We start from the raw sequence: 23718 nt of genomic DNA on the forward strand, positions 1-23718 counted from the left end.
AAAGGACTTACTAAGGAATAAGCCAACATTTAGATTTCAATCAGAGTCAAGCTCCACGCATGTTGACATACGTGTTGCTGAGTCACCAAGGTCAAGCTCTACAGCATCTCTCTCGTTTGGGCTTTCTCACCCCTAGTAACATACCCAGAGACTGTTTTCAGGCCCATGTGACATCCACAGCAACCCTACTACCTGCCTAGGCGGTGCCTCCCTTAGCATTATTTTTGGCCAATGTCAATTAAATAAAATGTTATGTCAAATAAGTATTCAGTCCCTTCAAGTCAGTATTTAGTAAAAGCCACTTTGGCTGCAATCACAGCACTGAGTCCTTGTAGATAGGTCTCAATCAGGCTTGCAACTTCTAGAGACTGCAATTTTACTCCATTGGTCTTTGCAAAACAGCTCAAGCTCTGTCAGGTTGCACTGGAATCAAGTGTGAACAGCCCTTTTCAAGTCCAGAACACTCCAGACATCCACCTTGTTGTCCTTGAACCATTTCTGTGTAGCTTTCTCTGTATGCTTTGTGTCATTGTCTTCCTGGAAAATAAATCTCCTCCCAAGCTGTAGTACTCTTGCAGACTGAAAAAGATTGCCCTTAAGGTTTATCCTATATTTTGCTGCATTCATTTTATCCTCTACCTTCACAAGCCTTCCGAGGCCGCCTGCTGAGAAGCATCCCCAAAGCATGATGCTGCCACCACTATGAAGCACAGTTGGGATTCTGTTACACTATGGCCAAAATGCACCATTTTGGTCTCATCTGACCGGATGATTTTCTTCCAGTTGACCATGGAGTCTTCTCTCCTCTCTAGTTGAGATTTTATATGATTTTTCTTCAACATGCCACCCACGTAAAACTGGCTGGTGAAGAACCAACAGTTGTTGTATTCAGAGTCTCTCTGTCTCAGCTGCTGAAGCGTGTAACTCCTTCAGAGTAGTCACAGGTGTCTGGTGGCCTCTCTCACTAGTTGCCTTCTTGCACGGTCACTCAGTTTGTGAGGACAGCCTGATCTAGGCAGATTTACAGATGTGCCATATTTCTTCCATTTCTTTGATGATGGATTTAACTGAACTCTGGGGGATGTTCAGTTTTTTTGTATCCATCCTCTAACTTAAACTTTTCAGTAACCTTTCCACTAAGTTGTTTGGAGTGTTCTTGTGTCTTTATTGTGTAATGGTAGCCAGGAATACTGATTAACCTGTGACTGGAACTTCCAGACACAGGTGTCTTTATATAACAATCACTTCAGACACACTCAGTGAATGAATTAATGAAAAATATGATATGACTGAGGACACACAGGCAAAACTGATTTATTTTCATATGACTTTATTGAAAAATGGCTTGAGTATCATAGCTTTAAAAAATATTGCCTTCTTGTTTACAAACAGTGACAATACAGAGAGTAATACATCTCATGTATATGAAGAATATGCGTCAGGAGCTGCCTAAACAAAACTTTTTTCACATTCTGTCGGGGTAGAAACATATGCACCCACTTTGACTTATTTCTTCTCACACTTTTAAGTGTATTTGGTCCAAATGATACAAAAAGAAACCTGCCAAAAAAACACAGTTGGTATGACGATAAAGGATTCTATATCTGAACTATTTTAATCAAACTAAATATTCACAGCAGTGACAGTGGCACCATAAAAGTTGAATGTTCCTCATCTTCAAAGCTACTGTGAGGAAATCAAAGCTGCAATGAAAGTCTGAAATTAATTTGCAAACAAGACCTTTTACATAAATAATTACTCTTTCCCCACTGTTCTTTTAAGGCCTGAACCGCCTTTTTAAAGCATGTCTTTTATGACAAAGATCACTGACGTGTAATAGATGTGACTCTAACAAGAAAGTAGAATGAGACTGAAGGTGAAAACATTACTTTTTTACACAGTGGAAAGTTATCTTGTTCACAATGATCATCACAATGATGGCAAATTAAAATTTCCTTTGAAAACAATGGCAAAAAAGAAACTAAAAATGTGATTTTGTTATCGAGACTACCATATTATAGTCAGAAAGTTAAATAAAAACAGCCTATCAGAGGTAACTGCAGTTACAAGACTTGAGGGTTGGGTTTTCCTATAAATTCTGTGAAATTAAGGCATCAGTTTCTCATGCCAGTCCATCAGAAAACTGCAGAATTTTAGTTAATTTAGTAATGTGTTAAATGAAACAGCTAAATACCATATGATTAAGGTCCATTTACTTATTTTAAATTCATGGGGAATCAGCAGCATTGCATTATTACCCAGGATAATAGTGCAATGATCCTGTTCATTTATTAGAGTCTCACAGATCTGATCGTCACCTGTGATCAGGCACTCAGCGAATACATCATGTCAAATTATAAAAGACCACAACAATGACTGAAACACCAGGATTTCCAGGACAATTTCAGGGGGAGAAAGCTGTGTTGTAATTTAGCAGCATGGCAACGGTTGAGTGAAAGTGAACAGAAAGCCTGTGGGCTGCTGGGAGTGTCCTGATTGAAAGCACATGTTGGTCATTTTGGATCTCCTCACTAAGTTTTTTTTTTTTTTTTTTTTTTTTTTTCTATTTGGCTCACTGCTCCTTCTGACACATCGTACATCAACTTCAGGCATACTGTTCAAAAATCAAATCAAAGCTTTGAACAGGGCAACTTGTGGCTCCAACACCATGACAGCAGCTTTTGTTCTCAGTCCCTGTGTTGGATTTCACAGATTTCATTCAGGTCACCTTTGTTCGATCTTTGACTGGTTGTTAGGAGACGGCAGGGAGGAAAACACAACATGAGGACCTTTTCTTGCATCCACAATAAAAAGAAAATGGTTGGCATACTGTGTAACAAATTAGCAATCAAACCATTGCAAATACTGTTCCATGCATTTGGAAAAAAAAAATCTGAAAATTATGAGGCGACCTGTGTGTCAGATGGCTCAGTTTAACACCACAGGTTTACCCACTATTTTTCCTGCACGCCCCTTCAAGGTCAAGGTGAGCTGAACAGGAAATAAGAAGGCAAACTCACTCTAAAGGAGCAGCTGAGGGATCTGAAATTTATATCACGAAGAATAGGGAGTGACCAGTGCAATATTCATGCATGTAATGAGGATTTATTCACAGTTTGTTTAAACTGTGAACACATCCAATTCCACAAATTACTAACAGATGCAAAAATAGTCATTTTATTGTCTAATTCTCTCGCTTAATCCAACATCATGGCGTCTTTTATCTCCGTCATGTCTCTAACCCACGGATAGGGAAAACTACTATGCTGTGAATCAGGCAGTAAGAGGCAACTCTGGAGGATTTCAGGGGCAGCCAATAAACAGTGAAGTAAACAAAAACAGACTGATAGAAATGGAGGTGATAAAAACTCATGTGACTTGAATTATGAAGTGATGAAAAAGCATTTGAATTAAAAAAATGATTAATTTGAGGTTGATTTATAAGAAATGTTGCAATTTGATTAAAATAATGACAAATTGTGTCATTTTGATTGTTTTTCTTTCATCATTTGCCATTAACTGATTATTCCACCTTTTATCATCTGCAGCATGTCCTTTTTGTGAGTTCTGCTTTAACATTGACAGCATGCAATGTTTCTGAGTTCCATCTATTATCATCTACACATCGTGCCATTTTTGTGTCACCTTTTATGAATTGCAATCGGGAGTCCCAGCTTGAAAAACTTTCCACATTAACTCTGCACCCAAATGTCTCAATCTTCAAAGCAATGATGGAGAGTTTTTAGAGACTTTTGAGTACTATTTCATTGCTTGATTACCTTTAGGGAATTCTTCAGGCGAAAAACTGATGTTGGTGATTATTTAAATTTACTGTTCACAAATTTTGACTTTGAAAGGACATTTTTTCCATTTTTTTCAGAGTTAAGAAGCTCCAGGCTCAGCCAGGTAAATTAAGCCAGAAAGCACAGACGCCTCCTGACCTGCAGTGATCAGACTACAGCAGCTGGCAACATAAAATTATATAATACATTTTGCCACTAGTTTCAACACATTGCAACAGTTTTCATCAAATCAACCTTAAATTAAGCAATTCAAACTATAATTTGTCACTTCATTTTTTAATTCAAATGCTTTCCTTCATAATTCAATTCACGTTTTTTTTTATCACCTCCACTTTTATCATTTAATTTTTTAAGTTTCACTCTTCATTGCAGCCTGTCTGAAATCTTCTATAAATTTTCAGTCTCTTCAGTAGTAAGTGTGTGTAAAGGCTATAGACAAACAGCATGTGTAAAAATGCAGGAAACCTCACAAATGAAGTGTAATACTGTTTCTCACATGTTAAGGAGTAGCCTTCATTTAGTAGCTTCTGCCTGCTGTACTTTGCATTAAAATCATTAGTGAGATTATACTCAATATAAACATAAAACAATGACATTTAAAGACACATCTGGTTATAAAGTGGCTCAAATATATATTAAAATAAAAACATGTAAAACTGTGTTTTTGCCACCTTTAACCTTCCCTTTGTAACGTTAATATCTCAGTTGTTTTATAGGAGCATTTATTAGCTTTCCATCCCTACTGAGGACCATGCTGCTATAAAAATACTGTGCCCGTTATAAACATTTTTACAGTTAATTATGATGATTTTCAGAATTTTTATAACAGTAAATGATATAAACAGCCATGTTTCTGAGTTTTTCCCTCATGTCTTACATCATAAATATTTGGTCTGTGTATTGTGATATATAGAATCAACAAAAGGCTGCATTTATGGGTGTTTTATTCCACTGCTATTACTTTTTAAACCAGTGTGGCCTTAGAACTACATCAGCTCCTCAACTCATTTTCTATAATAGACTTCAACAACAGCGCTTTACATACTTTGTGACTTATAAAAACATAATTGTGTTTCAGATAAGACATAGAGCTCATAAAGAAACAGAGAAATAAAATCATGCTCATAAATCAGATCCCTTATTCTGAATATATAGCACCATCAGATCAGTGCAGGTTCCTTAGCAGTGTATGTGAGCTTCTGTGTGTTTAAAGGCGCTATTATAGTGGCGCCAAGCCCTGATTGGTCCCTGCTTGGGACCCTTTAGATCAGTCCTGCTTTGTTTTACCTGTTACATCCTGAACATTTAAAATCAAACATTAAAAGCAGAGTGAATGTCTTTATAAAGCTCTTAAAGTGGAAACTGTTCTAACTTTATAAAACTAAATCTGATGGTTTTATGTGCGGGCAAATTCTCTCAGAGTTTACCGTGTGTAAATAAAACACTTCTTCAGATCACAAAACCACATTAAGGTGATTTACACATAACTGGCCAAAAACTTCCTCCTCAGGGGCTCATGTGGATGTTTCAGCAGCTCATATTTACAGTTAATTTGACAGGAAGTGAAGGCAGCATTTCCCTCAAAGCCGTACGTGTTTAAAGGAAAGCTCAGATCAATCTTTTATAGCAAAGTGAAGTCTGAAAATACCATTTACAACCACATTCAAAACACAGTCTCACACACGCATGTCTCTCACCCAGCGCTCACATACACATTCATGTTTATATGATGTTAACATGTGATCCGTCATTCAGAGGAATGACTGCACAGTGCTAACGTGGAGAAGAGGGGGTCCAGAGGGTTCAGTGGTGGCGCTGTGGATGGTGAAGTGCTGGTTTTGCAGGTGGTCCAGAGCGGTGGACGGGTACATACAGCGTGTTTAATAACATCCATAGCAGTGACAGGGAGGTGTACAGGCTCCACCCAGGGACTCCAGGTCAGACGGCATACACGTCTCTCCTCACAGTCAGATCTTCTTGTTGCTGCGTCTTCTGGATTTCTTCACCCTAAGGAGAAATTCAGGAAGAGTAATTGCAGACGATCATTTCTGCACTTTTGTAGAACTTGATTTTACTGGAAAGATTCTCAGTAGGACTGTCAAAATGCAAGCTTAATCCTGAAGCTACAATATGTTAATTTTTTTTCTCTTAAATGTCAATAAAAATTTGTAATTTTTACTCTGTTGTTACACATTTCTAGTTTAAATCTAACTAGGCATCAATTGTAATTAACTGGGATAAACTGCTCTCTATAATAAGTGCATTGATTTTTTTTTAAAGTGCATCCTTATTGTCTCATTTAACACACTTTGGTTTAAGTCCACCACTGCTCCTTAATGTCTCATTTCACTTTAAAACCCTCCAATAGCTAAGTGGACAATCCAAAAGTCATTTTCACTTTGTGTTATCAATCATTTACATTTTTCTGTTCCTCTATTTTCTTTTCAGTCTTTTCAGTCTAGTTTCAGAGAGTAGAAAAATCCAAAATGACACAAAAATGTTTGAATTTAAAATAGTTAGGATTGACTACAGAAATTCTGAGATTATTTGTGATTAGAAATGGTGATCTTTTGACAGCCCTAGTTCACGGGTTAACATGTTGAAAATGTCCACATATCTGTTTTTTTTTTCAGCAGAAGATATAAATGGGCAGAAGAACTCTGATAAAAAGAGTCACTCATATTACAGACGACGGGACATGTGAAGGGCCTCAGGTGTTGGCAAACGGTCCCGATGGGTGAGCATGTAGCACATAAATGTAGTTTATGTGTAACTGTAGTTCAACATGAGAGAGGGTGACACTGACAGAGAGCAGCTGTGCTCATACTCAGCAAAGAGAAAAAAAATATTTACAAGTTTAAAATGAGAACTATTCAAGCCGTGACTTCCTTTTATGTGAAGACTGGACACACGTCACTTTACACGCACATGCTGTCTGCTTAAAGGCAGAGTGTGTTTTATGGATTTCTCTGATATCTAAGGTGGAATTTCTAAAGTAACTCACCCTCAATTTATTCATGACTACAATTGTGAGCTCCTACAAAATAAAACATACTTATCGCACTAAACTATGTTCCCACGCTGAGCAGGCACCACTCAGAGTACAAAATCTTTCAGTTATCTCAGAATGATTGCAGGTGGAGAGTCTTCAGACCAGGCTTCTTCTCAGTTGACATTTTTGGCTGAATATTCATGTGCAAACCCCCCTTATTTCCAGTTAAAGTGTCTAATAACACTTCTTATGAGTCAGAGATAAACATCTGATTTGAAGGCACTATATGCAGAACTGTCACACTGAAATGTCAAATTAAAAATAATGACGTCTTTATATATATTTCTAGTTGAGCATTTACACTAACTTGAATATTTCCAACAGATTTCAAGATGAGAAGTTCTTAGTTTTGTAAAGGTAATGATGCGTGTCTTATTATGGTGACCGCCATGGCCGAACTGAAACAACAGAATGATATATATATATTTTTTGTAGCCATTAAAACATTGGCTATTGCTTTAAAGGCTGAGATGTGCTGCTCAGATCTGCCCACCTCCACCGCTTAATTGTTATTTTGAATCAAGGAGTCAACAAAACTGCACTCCAAGCTCCCTTAGTTTTTCAGTTAATTTCTTTTGAATAAAATACTGTCTTGACAGTACTGGTGATATTTTTTTAATGATATTTCTCCTATCTCCTATTTTTTCCCTTTTATTTATTTCTCCAGATGTGTGAAATACACCTCTCTAAATGCTACACGAGTCTTTAGTTTGGAGATTAACAGCTACATTCATGAAATAACCACAGTGAAAACATAGCAGACAAAGCAACATTAAAACAGAGAAGATGCTCAGAAGTGTATCCTGGGGTAAATTATGTATAGATATGTTTTAGAGGTAGATATGTTTATGGTGGCTCACTTTATCTTTCTTAGCTTTAGCTAAAGCTAACATAGTTATGCTAGCTACGTAGTTAAAATTCCTTTGTCAGCAAATGTAGCTAGGTTAGCTTTAGCAATGTGAGATTTAGCAAAAGTAGCTAAAACTAACATAGCTACCAAAGCTGCGTAGATAATGTAGCTACGTATCTTACATAGCCAATGTAACTAATGTTAGCTTCATACTTATGTTCACAAAGGCCTAAATATCCATGAGCTCTGTGAGCTTTAGTTACATAAGCTACAATCTATGTAGCTTGTGCAGCTTATGTAGCTACTTAGAATGTTTTCTTATGGAACAAGCTTTTGGTATCCTTCTGGAAACAACTCAAAGTTTAATAGGTTCTTATTCTGAAAGTTTTGTGGTGCATTCTGACAGGGCAGTGTCTCACAGTAACAGTCTGAGAGAGGCAGGCTCTAAATTACGGTCTGAAGCCAGAACGTTCTCAATTCGTTTGCCTAATTGGCAGATTTTTTTTTTTAACTTAGCCTACTCAAAGCAATACAGGTCAAAGTTGGTCCCTTTCGCATCTAAAAAGTGTTTTTCCAGACTCGTTTGCTTACTAAAATAAGTATAATTAGATATTTATGATTAGAAATGAGATAAACACACTTGTTTAGCTCAGACTTTCTGCAGTGTTAATTAGCTCTAAATGGAAAATCCTGGCTTAATATATAGGAAGTGTGCAGTAAGGGGAGGTCATGTCTGCATTCATTCCATACTCTGTTGTTGTTTACATTCCAGTCTGAATGATGGTGATGACGCCAAGGTTAAGTCTACATTCATGCAGGTCTTTAACAAACACAATTAACAATACCTCATAAACCCTCAGAAATCTCTTAAGGGTTTGTTTTCACATTGTGCTTTGAGTGTTTACGGTGTTTTAAGACACAGACGTGCAGCCTGCTGATAATCACCACCAGACATGCTGGGAACATTTTTTGATGAGAAATGCACACATTTTCACTGCAGAGCTCATTAAAAAACTCAACCAGCTCCTGCATTGATTTCTTTTTTTCTTACTATGCTGCACCAAAACCCAGATGACATTAGCATTTGTGTGAGTGACATCATAGATTTATGAGGGAAATGTCTCTCAGTGATGCTAGAAAATAAAAAACACAAATACATTCTGCTGTGAAGGTAAATATGGCGATACTCTTTTGTACAGCTGAAGCCTCAGAGTTTATGAGAAAGAAGGAAGCAGACAGAGCAGTGACAGATTTATCTCTCCTCTTACTCGCTGCTAATTATTTCACAGATAATAAGTCAGCTCCTTACATCAACCATGTCAGTGAGCTCAGAGAGAAACTGTCAGCAGGAAACGGAGAAAAAGACATTCGTTTAGTTGGTTTATTTCTTCTCTGTCGGCTCTGAGCTCAGCAGAGAGGAGAGCAGTATTTCATTTTGATCGCTGTCAGTGATGAGAAAGGGTGAGGAGGACTTTTTCTTACTTGTTGATGGCGTTCTTTAAGTACTGCTGAAGCCACTTGGTCTCCGGGTTGATGCAAACCTCCCTGTTGTTCTTCAGTTTGGCACTGTGGGAAAAACAGTAAAATTTAAGAAGCTATGCACCACTGTTCAAGTCCACTTGCATGTTTTTGTGCAACAATCTTACTTTACAGAGAGTTTTAATTATCATCTTGTCTTTCTTAGATTCAATGCACAGTTTAAGTTTGTTGTAGGGATGCAGTTTTTCAAAGATTAACACTTTGACTCCATATCTCTTCAGTTTAGGATTTTTTTAGTGGAGACAGTGAAGCTAGCCAAAAAGCATAATCACACATGTCTGTGGTTTACACAACAACACAATCTCATAGAATACACACCAACCTCACAAAGCATGGTTTTAAAGCCACTTTATTATTTTAACAGGAAGTAGTCACACAAACTGAACATGAATGTTGAGTTTAGAGGCAAAAGGAAAACAAGAGCTTGGTTTACAGACATGCTTTGCTCAAATTAACCCCAAGGATAAACAAGAATGAACTAGAGACAGAGCACACACAGATAAAACAATCCAATTTTAACTGTTATAAAAGAGAGTAGCAAAAATAAAGAGCTATTTTAATGTAATATGATATCAGAAGTAATAAATCCTTCTTTAAGGTCTTGTTCTTTGAATCTTTGTCCCTCTGGACCTCTTTAGCAGCTGAAAACGTGGTCTAGCTCTGCCACATAAAGACTGCATCTGTTCTCTGTGTGGTCAAGCAAACTTTAACAATCTCTCTGTTAGCTCAAGGAAATTTTGTCTTGTAAAGATTCTTCAAGAAACCAAATACTGTGAAAAATATATGAGCACAGTCTTACTCAGGCAAAGTCTGCAGTTTTAAGGAGGGTATTTTCATGATGATCATGGAGTAGAGCTGCTCCCCAGAAAGGTTAAGACTAACTTAACATAGAAATGTGCGTGTTGTGTGTTCAGATATGGCTGTGTTCTGATTTAAATGCAAAAACCCAAATCTTAGAGAGTGTATTAGTTTAGTTTCTGGTAAAAAAAGATCTCATTCCACGTAACATAAGCCGCATTCAACTGGCAAGTCCTCATGTAGTTTCTTGTAATAATGCAAAGATCTGAATTTAAGAGCCTTACAATTAAAATTCAGCCACATTTAATTCTGGTGTTTTCTCCATTCTATATCTTAAAACTAGAGCTGTCAAAAGATTTAAAAACTTCATTGCAATTAATCTCTTGATTTCTGTAGTTAACTGTGATTAATCATACCCTATTCATAGCTTTTAAAAATGTCACTATTTTGCATTTGAACTACTTTGTGTCATTTTGGATTTTCTACTCAGGGTAAGAGATTTTTAGTTTTGATACAGACCTGCTTTTATAGGTAGGTTGAAGATTTTAACATGACCTTTACCATGGAAAAAGGAACTTGGTATGGAGTATAAAGGAAATAAGTGAATATTAACAAGGTAAATGTTTGATAACAAAACATGACTTTTGACTTGTCCACTGAGCTATGACATGAAGGAGCAGTGCTGGACTTATTTCACATCACTGTGGCTGCGGTGAAATGCTGACCTGGCTAGAATGGTGCAGTAATTGTGGATTATAGTTAATCACAATTAATGCAATTAATCCTGACAACCTTACTAAAAACAAAATGATTATCTGAACTTTTAAGGTGAATGTGGCTGAAATGAGTGAAATGAATGTTTTTGACAGTAAATCAGTAACAAACACTTGCTAAAATTTGAGTTTTTGCAGGGCCTGAACACAATGTGTGTAAGTTTGTAGCTAGGGGGCTGTCTATCAAATCAGTAACAAAATATGACAAGTAAAGACCACTGCTGCTCATCTCTATCATAATTAAAATTGCGCCACCCTGACATTTAAGAACTTCCAAATTCAAATGATTTCTTTTCAAAAACTTTGTGTTGGTAAGTTCTTATAACATTTGTTTGTTTCAAAGATTTCAACCATAAATTTATCCCAAAGTATTCCAATTTGAGTTTCTCACAATAAAAATCACATGTTTGATATTTTCAATGATCTGTTCATTACTCAGATGCTCGCACCCCCTTATATTTTTAGGGCTTGAGATAAAGTAGGTTTCATAGGACAAATTGGTTAAAGCCATGGACTGATTAACTTTTTCAAAAGGAAAAAATTGATTTGGACACAAAAATATGCATGTCATGTCCCTGGCTTACACTTCTTTTGAATTGAGGACTCTGCTCAACAATTTATTTCACATAATGGGGGAGAAAAGCTGTTAATAGTGGCCTTTCTGCACTGGGAGCAGACCAGGAAGGCCACTCTTAGCAGCAATAACCAGGCTCATAAACCTTTCATTACCCAACCTGTCACGCTTTTCCTCACATTATGTTGTCTCCCACCTAAAGCTCTCAAAGTTGCAAAAGATCTCCCAGGCAGAGACCTCTGTTGGCTGGTTTTCCATGTGCAGAGAGAGCCAACAGCTCTAACTAATGCCAGACTACCTTATATCAACATGGAAAAACCTGCAGCTTGTACAATACATGTGATCAGTCACAGCAAACAACCACCTTCTTTTTTAAATCTTATTTTTAGAGTGATATAGTTATGATGGAATATTTGGGAGATAAATGCATAGCAGTAACACCATTTCAGATTGCATGCTTCTTCACAGAATATAGCTATATACTACAAACTAAAATAAAGGTTAAATGTCAATGTGAGAAATTCCTACCTAGGACTCTGAAACTGCAACTTTCTTCATTCGATGTAAACGTAAAAGGAAAGAACAGAGAGGAAAAATATAAAGCCCCTGGCAACCTTTCATTTGGATAATGAGGAGCAGAAATGTACAATTTGGGCAATTTACAGTGATTAAACTTTAACACACAAACCACTGGCATGGCCCTTTAAACCTAAATGTGCCGTAAGGCTGATAACACCCTGAGGAGCTACACAGACTGTGTGTGTGACTGGTAGGTGTAAGAACTGAAGTCAAACAACAACATAAACTTACCTTTAACTTAAGCTGCTTAAAGACTAATTTACCACAGTAATGTCAAGTTTATCTCTGAAATGACTTCAACTAAACCTCTCAAAACACTTTCTGGTTTAGAGCAGAGGGCTGTACCTCAAACAAGTGTCACCTCGATGTCAGGAGTAAATAACCACCCGGGTGGTGCTGACTTTAACATAAAAAAAAATATCTGCCCTAGTTATGGTTCAGTCCCTGGTGAAAAAGCCTGTATGTTAAAATGAGCTCATTGTGTCAGATTGGCATGTGATATATTTAAGAAAGGCTGAGCTCAGAAACACCTCGGCTAATCTCCGAAAACCTCTGCAGATCCAACAACACGTCCATCCTGAGGATTAAAGCACAGAGGAGAGTGTCAGCCTGCGGTTTGTAGTGAAAAATCAGCGCTCTGTTTTCACTCAGGGACAGCTCCAAGCTCACATGTGATCACACGGACTGTACGGCTTTACAACGGCCTGTACGGTGAACATGTTCATGCTGACATGAGGGAGTGTTTGCATGGGCAAGAATGTGTCATGAGAGATCTTTACTACAAAGTTATGTTAAAAAGTTTATATTTCAGACTTGAAACCTGAAAGAAACATTTATGCCATTATTTGACAAACATTTATACCTGCTTTATTTATACTAAAGTATGTAAAAACAGCTAACGCTCTTTAATTGACAGTTTTGTGAAGGGAAGTTTAAACAGCATCTTTAAAGTGGGTTTAACGTATAATGGGAATTTCTGTTAAAAATGTAAAAAGTGTCATTTGTCAGGTTTTTTAAATTTGCTTTTTAGGCTGTTCACAGGATTCCTTTTTATAATAATAAGATGATTTTTAGGTGTGATTTATCTGTTATTGTAGACAATTTTTTTTATAATGAGCGTGTTTGTCTCCAGCTCTGGTAATTCAATGTAGGTCACATAAAAGAGTTAAAGTAGATCAGGGCACCCTTCTTTAGTTTAACACTGAAAAATGAATAATGAATACTCCAAGACTTACAGCAGACAGCATGAGCATGGTGCACAGTATTCAATTTACAACATATCATTTACTGATGATACACAAACATTTATTTAACAATAATACTCAGAATTTATTGTGCAATTTTTTAGTGGTTTTATAACATTTAATCTATTTAAAAGCATGCTAAATAACATTTGATGAGCACTTTTATCCACTGTAACATTTCACAAGTAAAATTAGATGCATAACACACAATTTACAACTTTAACCTTTTAATTGCAATTTTTCTTGTTTTTTCTTGGCTTTGTTTTGTTATTAACCCTTTTTTTTAAATATTTTTTTGTATTAGTGGATCAGCATGTGTATGTGGCTGAGTGTGAGAATTCTTGTTATTTTTTCATAACAAAGCAGAGCACATTTTAAACAGAAAAATACATTCTGTCCTTTTCTATAGTATTTTATCAATCTGCAATAAAAAGACAGAAAAATAAAAATATTTGCTTTTAATCTGTTCCTTGTGATCTTTAGGTTACAGATGAATTTGCGGTTTCTTTATCATTGAAGCTAGACATATATTTTCTAAGCGAACGTTAATTATTGACCTTATTTGTTTGTAAAGTAAATTTGGTTTCTGTAAACATCACATCTGTTACTTACATACAGTTGTATCACATTTAAAGCCACCATGGACGAGAGAGAAAGAAAGTCTGTGAAAGATGTTCAAAGCTGTGTCGAGCAGTTGTTAGAGGGATTGTCAGTCAGTAAGAAATGCTGTCAGTCAGTTCAGAAACATTACAAACCTTTTTCTGGTGATGGGCCACAAGAACTTAAGGCCAGCTTTGAACTAAATTTTCGCTTAAAGTTCTGGAAATTTTGCTTTAAAGTAATAAGAAATTCACAAATGTAAAAAAAAAAAAAAAAATCTCTGTATAATTTCTAAGACATGACCAGAAATTTCTGTGAAATTCATAAAGCCCTTAAAGAATACCACATAATGTCTATTATCCAAACTTCTCTACCCAAGCTCTTCAAAACATACAAATATATTCACAATAAAAAAAAAAATCCTGAAAACTTCAAAGTAAATTAGTTAATCTTTTAAGGAAATTCTTGTCAATTATCTCTAAATTCTAATTGCTGAATTTATTACAATGTTGTAGAAAAATGTACTTGGAACAATGTCCTCAGATGTGCACACAGGGTCCTAGGAGGTGAATATTGATTTTACAATACGACTAATAAAAGTAGTTCAAACATACAGTAACTGTTCTGACTGAAAGTAAATACTAAAATGTAATGCTTTTTTTTAAACTTAAACTTTCAAGAATGAAAAATACTCAAATGTGACAAAAACTAAAAGGCATTTTATTTTAAAGACAAAATAGCAGTGAAAATTAACACTGCAGTGAACTTATTGAATAATTACCCAAAATGCCCATTTCTGCCCCAGGTGCTTTTATTTTGAAATGCTGGTTGACCAATATGAAGTCAAATACTGACACGGCGCAGTCTGAATAAAGACAGTGGTGATATATAAAAAAGTTTCTATTATTTATAAATTTACAGTAAAGATTTGTAACTGTTGTTTTCAAAGTCAACACAGCCTCTAAAGAGGTCCAATCTATTGACATAGCAAAAACAAAAAAAATCCACAATTTTGTAAGAGAAAACTTCGTCTAAAAAAGAAAAAAAATCTGCATTTTTGAAACTATCTTTTCCATAAAAACTAACTAACACTAAAAATCTCTGGAAGAAAACTGATCCCTCACTTAGATATTTCTGAAGGTGTCCACTAATAGCACAGACTTTATTTAGAGTGGACGGTTAGAGCAGGAGCTGCAGGGATTTGGGATGAGCAGCTCCTTTGTGTTATCTGGTCTGATGATGGAGAGCTGATCCAAATATTTAGGAGAGGATTTGTCCTGTTATCAGACACTGCTGCTGCTCTCAGATCTGCTGAGGAGGGGCGGGCGACGGGGTCTCTTCCTTGTCCAAACATGCAGAGCTCACACCTCGGTGGCAAAAGGTCGCGTATGAGACTTAACAACCTGAGAGGTGTCTACTTTTTCTCCTCCCTCATCTCTCCATCACACGATGCTGCAAATTAAAGCCAATCCTCCTCTCTGCTGTCTGATTCTCTACTGCTTGTGTTACCCCTTTAATACTCCACCTCCCCTTTTGCTCACCCCATTTACATGCACACACAAGCAAATGGCCCTGCACTTAAAAGGAGCATCAGGAGCATCAGTCCTTAAATCCTTCAAACTAACATGTGAGTCAGGAGGCCAACAGCTCAGTAACTGGATCTGTGTTTGCTTTTCCTCTGAGGATGTCCCTCTTCTTCTCCCTCCTCTTTTATTTGATCGGGGGTGGTCGGCTCATGGGCTCGGGCGCTGCGTGTTGTTTTCATGTGTCTCCCCTCATCCTGTTTATCTGTCTGCTTGTCTGGATGACCCACCGAGAGCCTCAAATCCTAATTGACTTGGCTGGAATTTGGAGGGCCAGAGTTCCTGGAGCAGCAGGTAGTAATTACTTCACAGCAAGTTAATACCAACAGCCTGTTAATGGAGGAGGGGGAGAGAGGGGGTCTAGTGGGGCTGGCTCTCTTTCATCCGCCCTCGATAAAGATATTGGAGCAGCTCGTCTGAATGACTTCTTGACTCCCGTGGCAGATTTTTGGAGGGAGTTTGTGTCCGTGTATCCTCTCTGACCTTTTGCCATTGATTCACCCCTTCTCCCAACACCCATTACACCCCCTCCTCCCCCCTTTATTTGGCTGAAGCCCCTCGGCTATTTAGCCTTTTGGCTGCAAGGCTTCTGCCATCCTGTTTTCTATTGCAAACAAATGAATGAAGCGTCTTAGTTAATATGTTCCAGGCTGGTCACATTATCCACCATGTTGCCGGGCAGTTTAAGGCAGAAAATGTTTTAAAGAAGAAAAAAAAAGAAAAGGACGCAGGGGTCAGAATGAATACAAAGGTAATCACTTTGACCCTTAATTATTGCTTCCTTTGCTAAACATAAATGGCCCCTGGAGCTGCTTTCCTCTCTCTGAGCGACAGTGTTGTTTTAAACTCAGGTCGCTCATTAAAGGAAGAATTGAAGGATATTTACACCATACTTAACACTTCTAATCTTAATGGATCCACTCCATGCTTTATTGTTTCATAAACCAATGCTAGTGAAAGAAAGAGTACTGAAATGTAGAAGGTAAAACCGTTAAAACCAAGGATGACGAAGCACCAGGTGTTTAACTGAAAGTCCAAAGGGTTAGAAGAAAATTGTGCAATCATCAGAATAATCTGATATAAATCAAGGAGCGCTAATGTTTGAGCGCCTTTAATCAGAGAATTGAATATCTGCAGAAACACACCCTTTCTGGGGCCCCGGTTGGCTGAATTCACCATGAAGTGAGTCATTCATACTCATTTATTTCTTTAGTTTAAGGCACGTCGACCAGATTGATCCGAATCAACAGAAAAATAAAGTTCACTATCTGTATCCCTCAATATTTACAACTGATATATCAGCTGTATGTACAAAAAAGTTGGTGAAGACTATCTTTTTGTTCATCCATTTTCCTTAAATGTTAAAGTGCGTTTTTGTTTCTGTCCATGTTACTTTCGTCAGCTACTTTTAATTTCAGTCTTAGTTTATGGATTAAATGTCTTTTTATTTTAGTATTTCTACCCTTTCTAGTTTTGAGTCCTTGAGAGGCAGAAGAGTAACAGATGCGTTGGATTTACCCACAGAGGAGGAATATTGTGGATTTTGAATGTCCAACTAAAAAGGAATTACATTTTGGGCTTGTTTATTTATCTTAGTAAAAACTAAATATACTTCTCATCAGAGTTTTAGTCATCAAAGATTGTATTTCTTAACTACTCTTAGTTTCATCTTTCTCATGGGAAAAAGTAGTCGACTAACATTTTTAGTCATAGAGTTTGACAACAAAATTATCACTTGTTTCTGTGTTCATCCTGAGACCTGAAAATGTGCTTTAAGGACTGAAGTTTTTGGTCTGGACAACATTTGTATATTGATATTAGTAATGGAATATCAGATATGGGCAAAAACAACATCTTCTATCTCTAAACAGAATTGATTATTTGTGTAGGAATTAGTCCTCATTAAATAAATCAATACATAGTTTTCTCATTTAGCTCTTTTTTAAAGTAATGGTTCATAATTCATCCTAAAGCCTCTCATCCTTGAAGATAATCTGCAGCCAAAGCCAATTAAAGTGACTCTCCACTATCACTCAGCTTTTATTAGATAAACAATCACAGTGGCACATGACAAAATAAAAAATCCCTACTAATGGAAACAGCTCAGTTTTACTCAGTTAAAGATAATGTCACTATGAGCCTTGGTTCCCAACCTGGGGTCGGGGACACCCTAAGAGGAGAGCCAGGAATTTCAAGTGGGGCCGTCTGCTCTGAGGCTGTTAAAATAAAGTTTACTCATACTTACTGCAATCATGATAAAACACTTTTAATAGTTCATACACAGGACTTTTGGTGAGAACAATTGTGTTTAAGTTTATTTTAGACAATAAAATAATTACAATTTATACTAATAATTACAATTATGTTCATTTTTGGCTGCAATGTATCACTTTTTCTTGTGTGTCATGTTTTAAAAGGACAAGTATGTATACATTTTATTTCACTGCATTTTTTCCCAGGATAGCATTGGACATTTTCCAATTTCTAAAAGAATTTCATGACTTTCTTTGGTAAACCAGCTTGTTATTCAGGAAAAGGAGGTAAATACGTCGAAATGTTCAGGGAAAAAATGAAATTTACTTGTCATCACAAGAAAACCCCCAAAGATGAATAGATTTTCTAACTTCTGACTTTTTTTTCATGGCACACATTCGCGACTCACTTAAACAGGTTTTTATGTCCCGACCCACCAGTTGAGAACCACTGTTTTAGATCATTTCTCTTCTCAACAAAGATCAGACACAAACCAAACAGTCGGACTGATGCTGTAACATTTTAGAATGAGGCTGCAGTCATCACAAACACATTCAATCCCCTAACTTTACTTCGGTACAACTCTTTTTACATTTAACAGCTCAGTAATGTCACTGGCATGTACTCACATGACTTGGAAGGGGCAGTTGGGTGTGTGGAGGAACTTGAGCTCTTTGATGGAGCGCTGAGGAACCGTGTTGAGGGTGGAGCGACACCAGCAGCGCTCTACCAGGCTAATGGGCTTTGCTGCAAACACAAGGATATTTATCAGTTAGTATCAGTGTTAAAATAAAAGGTCAAGAAGCATTTAGAAATGATTACATTGATTGTCAGTACTGTGTAACAACAAATGTAAATCAGCCAACAAAGCACACTTAACACATTATAATATTAAGTTAAATTTCCCACCTAAAATCATCCTTATCAAAGACGTACAAATCTTTATCTAAGTCTTGTTACTCACATAAACCCAACATACACTGCAACAGTTATGACTTCCTTGTGGGAAGGCCATAAAATGCATTATTTATGGTGATTTGAATAAAAATAACACTTTAATATTGTGGTTTTATTCGCATTCATTAGGTTTGTAAAACATTAATGTCATTTTGTTGTGAGTAGTTGAAATGTAATGAATTGATTTAGCTAAAGGAGCAGAAAAACTGAGTATGATGGAGTAAACTGCCTACTTTTTCTTCAAAATATTTAAAGCATTTCACTTTTCATGCAACACAAAGGAGTTATTTTGGTTCATACAAGCTTTAAGGTTTTTACATCAGCTTAAATTCAGATCAGATTTCAAACACAGCAGCTTCTACTGCATTTTACTTTTATTTAAACGCATCATGTCCCTCAGATAACAAAATAAAAGTGTGTTTAATGGACTGTAACGAGCTTTGAATTCACACTTTACACTTTGTTCGACTGTAACAAAGTATGGGAACGTATGAGTTTACCCGCTATTGCTGCGAACAACATGTTCATTAAAAAGAGATTAACTGACCAATGTCTCACACACAAATGCAGAATTTCAGCTTTTCACTCCCGGAGCATTGAGCCGGGCCACTCTAAAGGAGAAGGGTCCTCTACATTCAGTTTCCAATATTTGCCCCTTTTATGAGAGAGAGCACTCTGCGGCTCAGGCAGCATCAGCGTCCCAGAGGAAATCACCTCGAGTACATTCTTAAAATGATTACAAATCACTGCTGTGCCTCCATGGAGGTCTGCAAATGCACCCCAAAAGCTCTAATACCTCTGAGTACACCCAATTATAAACTGATTGGACTTATTTGCTTGTTTGAAATGCACAAAGAAATGATGGTGGTTGTAAAAATGCCCGTGGAAAACATGATGAGAATCCATCCTAATAGCTCTAATGCTCTTTGCCATCTATTACTCAGAGTTTAAAAGAGGAAATGCTTCAGCCAGGCTGCAGTTTCTCACTGGATCATATACTGTCAGCCAGCAGATAAAGATTTGGCAGATATAAAGCAAATTGCAACAACTCATTCTCTGGATCAGCCTCTTCCTGCCTGTATAAACACAAATGAACCAAATAGATTTCATCTGGTGTAACTGACACAGTTTCACTCTGTTTCCACAGTGATATTCATGCTTATGATGCTGCACCAAATGTCCCACCACAAATGGCTAAGTCCTTACTAATATCAGCCTAATGACTCACACTCCGTCCCAGCCTTTTTGTCATGCAAACTACAGGATCATTATGCAGCACGCATCACCCAGGCCACAAGTGAGCATCCAGCTCTATCAGCAGCGCATTGTTTATCCCTAATTAGAAACTAATTAAAAGAAAGCAAAGGGAAAAGACAAATACACACATTTAGGGCTAACTCTTTAATATGCAAGCAGGGGTCTCGCTGGGGGCCGAAACAACAAGCTTAGCATAACGCAGGCCAGGCGACTCAACACCCCGGCGTGTCTCCCACCAAGGTGAACATGTGGTAGGATTAATGTGGGGTCACAGTGGGAACTGAAGCACTCCTGTGGTTCATGAAAGGTTTCACTCCACATATGATACACAGGTTTAAAATACAGGAACTGAGCTTTTATTACAAGGTCAGGAAGATAAGGGATTATAGTGAAATGAAAAGAAACTATAAATCTAGTATTTATTAATCTGCAGGTTATTTTCTATTAAATGCCTTATCAGTGCAAGATTTTCATTTTTCATTTTGGGCTGTTATACCTTAAATTAAGGGACAGGGTTTTATATAGAATGAGGAACTTACAGGAGAGAGAGCAAAGGAAGACATACAGGAAAGAAAGCCTCAGGCTGGATTTGAATCTGGGCCTCCTGCATCTGTACATGGGGCGCATGGACTTAACCACTAGGCTACCAGTGCCCCCCAGACTGCCTTATCATTTGCCTTAAAAAAAGGCCAGAATTCAGTGTAACTCCAAGCATTTCCTGACAATTTTCAGGCACTTATCATCTTCAAGACAGAGTCTGCAAAGACAGACTTTTCTTCCACAGGGAACTAAAATAAATCACACTGAATGCAGACATTTGAGGCAAGAAAAATGCCTGAAAAATGCTGTATCATTTGCCTAAAGAAGGCCAGAATGCAGAGTAACTCTGAGCATTTCCTGACAAATTAAGGCTCTTTATATCTTGGAGCAAAAGTCCACAAAGACAGACTTTTCTTTCATGGTGAACTAAAGAAAATCTGACTTAATGGAGACATTTCAGGTAAAAATGCCTTATCAACTGCCATATAGAAGGCCAGAATAACTCTTTGCATTTCCTGACATTTTTCAGACACTTATCATCTTTGAGATGTTGTTTTCTCCCATACATCTGAGGCAAGAAAAAAGCCTGTAAAATGTCTATCAATTGCCTTAAAAAAGGCCAGAACTCCGACTAACTCTTAACATTTCCTTACATTTTTCAGACTACTATTTTCTTTAAGTCCATAGATTGACTTTTCTTAAACAGTGAACTAAAATTTTAAAATTTATGAGTCTTAGACCTGGAAAGTAAGTCAAACAGAAGAAGTGAAAGGTGTTGATTGTAAAAGTTGCAGCTTCTCCTCAAACAAAGTAAAAACAGGATCCTTCTCTGTGCAACTAATTCAACTTTTCAACCATTGAAGTTTCAGCTAATTTAACCCACAAAGAACAACCAAGTATGCTAAAACTGTAGCTTTCATCCAAAGAACCATTGTTGAAGTTTCAGATGCTTATTCTAATACATTTTTATGGTAACTGAATGTAGGTAAGAATTACAATTTATCTCAACATCAAAAATACATTTTCTCCATCCTTCAGAATAAAACATCTCCTGCAGCATCTAAAACCAGAGAAAACTCCTCAAAATCATGAAACTAGACCCCTCTAAAACTTTCCTCTTGGGTATTCTGCTTCCCTTGGACTTACCGTTAGACGTTGGTACATGTGTGGCCACAACCAGCAGAGCTGTCAGTGCCAGCAGTTTGACATCCATGGTGGAGGTCTCTCTCTCTCTCTCTCTCTCTCACTCTCTCTCTCTGTGTCTGTTACAATCCAGGGCACAACTGAGACCGCCAGCTCCACTCTGCACTGTGTTAAATCTTCAGATGGTAGAGAGAGAGAGAGTGAGGAGGAAGAGGAGGAGGGAGGGAGGGAGTCCCACTTTCTCAGGAGGGAGGAGGGAGAAGGGAGGAGGGGGGTCCCAGCATGAGAGGAGAAGAGGTGAGAGGAGGGGAGGAAGGGGAGCAGCAGCAGCGATGTAGGAGAGACTTCCTCGATTGTTAAATGTGTTGGCTGGGACTCAAGGAGAAAGTCTGAGGGGAATTCTGTCTCGCTTTCTCTCCATTTATCAGACTTTCCTCTTTTGTGTTTCATCTTTTTCCATTTTCTTTACATTTATTTCATCTTTCTGTGCTTTCTCTTTTCTTGTCCTTTCAGTGTGCAACACAAATGCAAAGAGAGAGAGAGAGAGAGAGAGAGAGAGAGAGAAGAGCTCCCTGCTGTTGGACCAATAATATTGTTTATTTCAGCAGATTATTATTGTTGACAGGCTATCTCTCTCTCTCTGTCTTTGTCTTCTGGCTTGCTTCCTGTCCTCTCCACCAGCTTCATGTCTATGTGACTCCTCTAGACTTCACATCAACCTCTCTTGTCTTGAGATCAGTCTTTCAAAGGCAATAAAAAATCAATAAAAAATTTGCATGCAATTAAAAAAGGACCCTTGCTAGTTTCTATAAAGTCAGTATGGTTTTTTTCAGTGATAGTCAAAGACGATTACTCCTGTGTTCATTTTAATGCTCACGCAAATCTGACTGAAGTGTTTGAAAACTGCTTTTCTGTCACCTTAGCTATGTAGTATTCTCTATCTGGCTTTCCCATCAGATGGTCTCAGATTTTTTTCCCTAAGATAATCTAGACATTATTACATCTTCTTTACATATTAAATAAAACCAATGTGTGGCTAGCTGCAATTTGGGCAAATCTGCCACACAGACTCTGGACAGTGACACACTTTTCTGTTTGACAGTCAGATGGGCGAGTCTGGGTTTGGTACCTGTCTGACAGCATTGTGCCAACCGTGAAGTTTGGTGAAGGAGGGATAACGGTATGTGGTTGTTTTTCAGGGTTTGGGCTAGGCCTCCTTATCCCCAGTGAAGGGCGATCTTAATGCTTTTTGACAATGCTATGCTTCAACTTGGTGGCAACAGTTTGAGGAAGGTCCTTTTCTATTCCAACATGACTGTGCCCCAGTGAACAAAGCAAGGACTATGAAGGCAAGGTTTGATGATTTCACTGTGGAATAACTTGACTGCCCTGACCTCAACCACATCAAACACCTTTGGGATGATTGTGAGACAGGCCATCAGTGCCTGGCCCAGTAAATGCTCTACAGAATGAATGGGCACAAATTCCCTAAAAACAACCCAAATCTTGTAGAGTGCCTTCCAAGAAGAGTGGAGGCTGTCATAGCTGAAAAGGGTAAGATAATTTGAAAAACATAGTTTTTATGGTTGAAAGCAGATGAGATAAAGCTAAAAATGGGTCATATTCTTCATTTCAAAAATGTAATTAACTAGAGACAGAGATGAAAAATCTCTATTTTGGGGGCTGTATGTTGTCATTAATGGGGCAGGAGCACAAAAGAGATTGCAGCATGTGACTTTTCAAAGTAAAAGCCCTATAATGCATTCGTTACAGAAAAAGGGCAAAGATGCTTTAGTCTTACATGAAATCATTTATATAAAGCCATTTACTTATTTATTTTTTATTTTTAGAAAATGTACATTTTCAATCCAAAAAGATTATTTTTTGGATGAATCAGAGCAGAAACATTTTATTCATTTGCTGCTTTTAACATAAAAAAGCTATTAAAACTTCTTTGTACTAATGAGCTGGTTTTAGAAGTAGGGGTGGTCCCAGGCTCTTGTTTGATCCCAGTCCATCACTGAATGTGTCCCTCCAGTTCTTGCAGTAAATTTGAGCTTTCATTGATCCCAAAAAAGGGGGATTTTCAGTGCAGAGTGTTAAAGAAAAAAAAAAAAAGGAAAGCAGCACATGGTAAACACAGTGCAGAGAATCAGCGAGTTAAAGAAACTGT

At 37.4% G+C, this 23718-nt stretch overlaps 1 protein-coding gene across 1 annotated transcript; it reads right to left on the reverse strand.

Moving 5' to 3' along the window:
* Positions 1-1313: 1313 nt before the first annotated feature.
* Positions 1314-21710, reverse strand: cxcl12b (chemokine (C-X-C motif) ligand 12b (stromal cell-derived factor 1)). The gene is made up of 4 exons (XM_041785188.1): positions 21549-21710; positions 18278-18395; positions 9188-9271; positions 1314-5810 (listed from the first exon to the last, which is right to left on the reverse strand). The coding sequence occupies exons 1-4, from the start codon at positions 21613-21615 to the stop codon at positions 5771-5773; spliced, it is 309 nt and encodes a 102-aa protein (XP_041641122.1). The 5' UTR covers positions 21616-21710; the 3' UTR covers positions 1314-5770.
* Between the last annotated feature and the right edge of the window lie 2008 nt (positions 21711-23718).

This window comes from Cheilinus undulatus, linkage group 4, assembly GCF_018320785.1.
Source record: "Cheilinus undulatus linkage group 4, ASM1832078v1, whole genome shotgun sequence".
Lineage (NCBI taxonomy): Eukaryota > Metazoa > Chordata > Actinopteri > Labriformes > Labridae > Cheilinus > Cheilinus undulatus.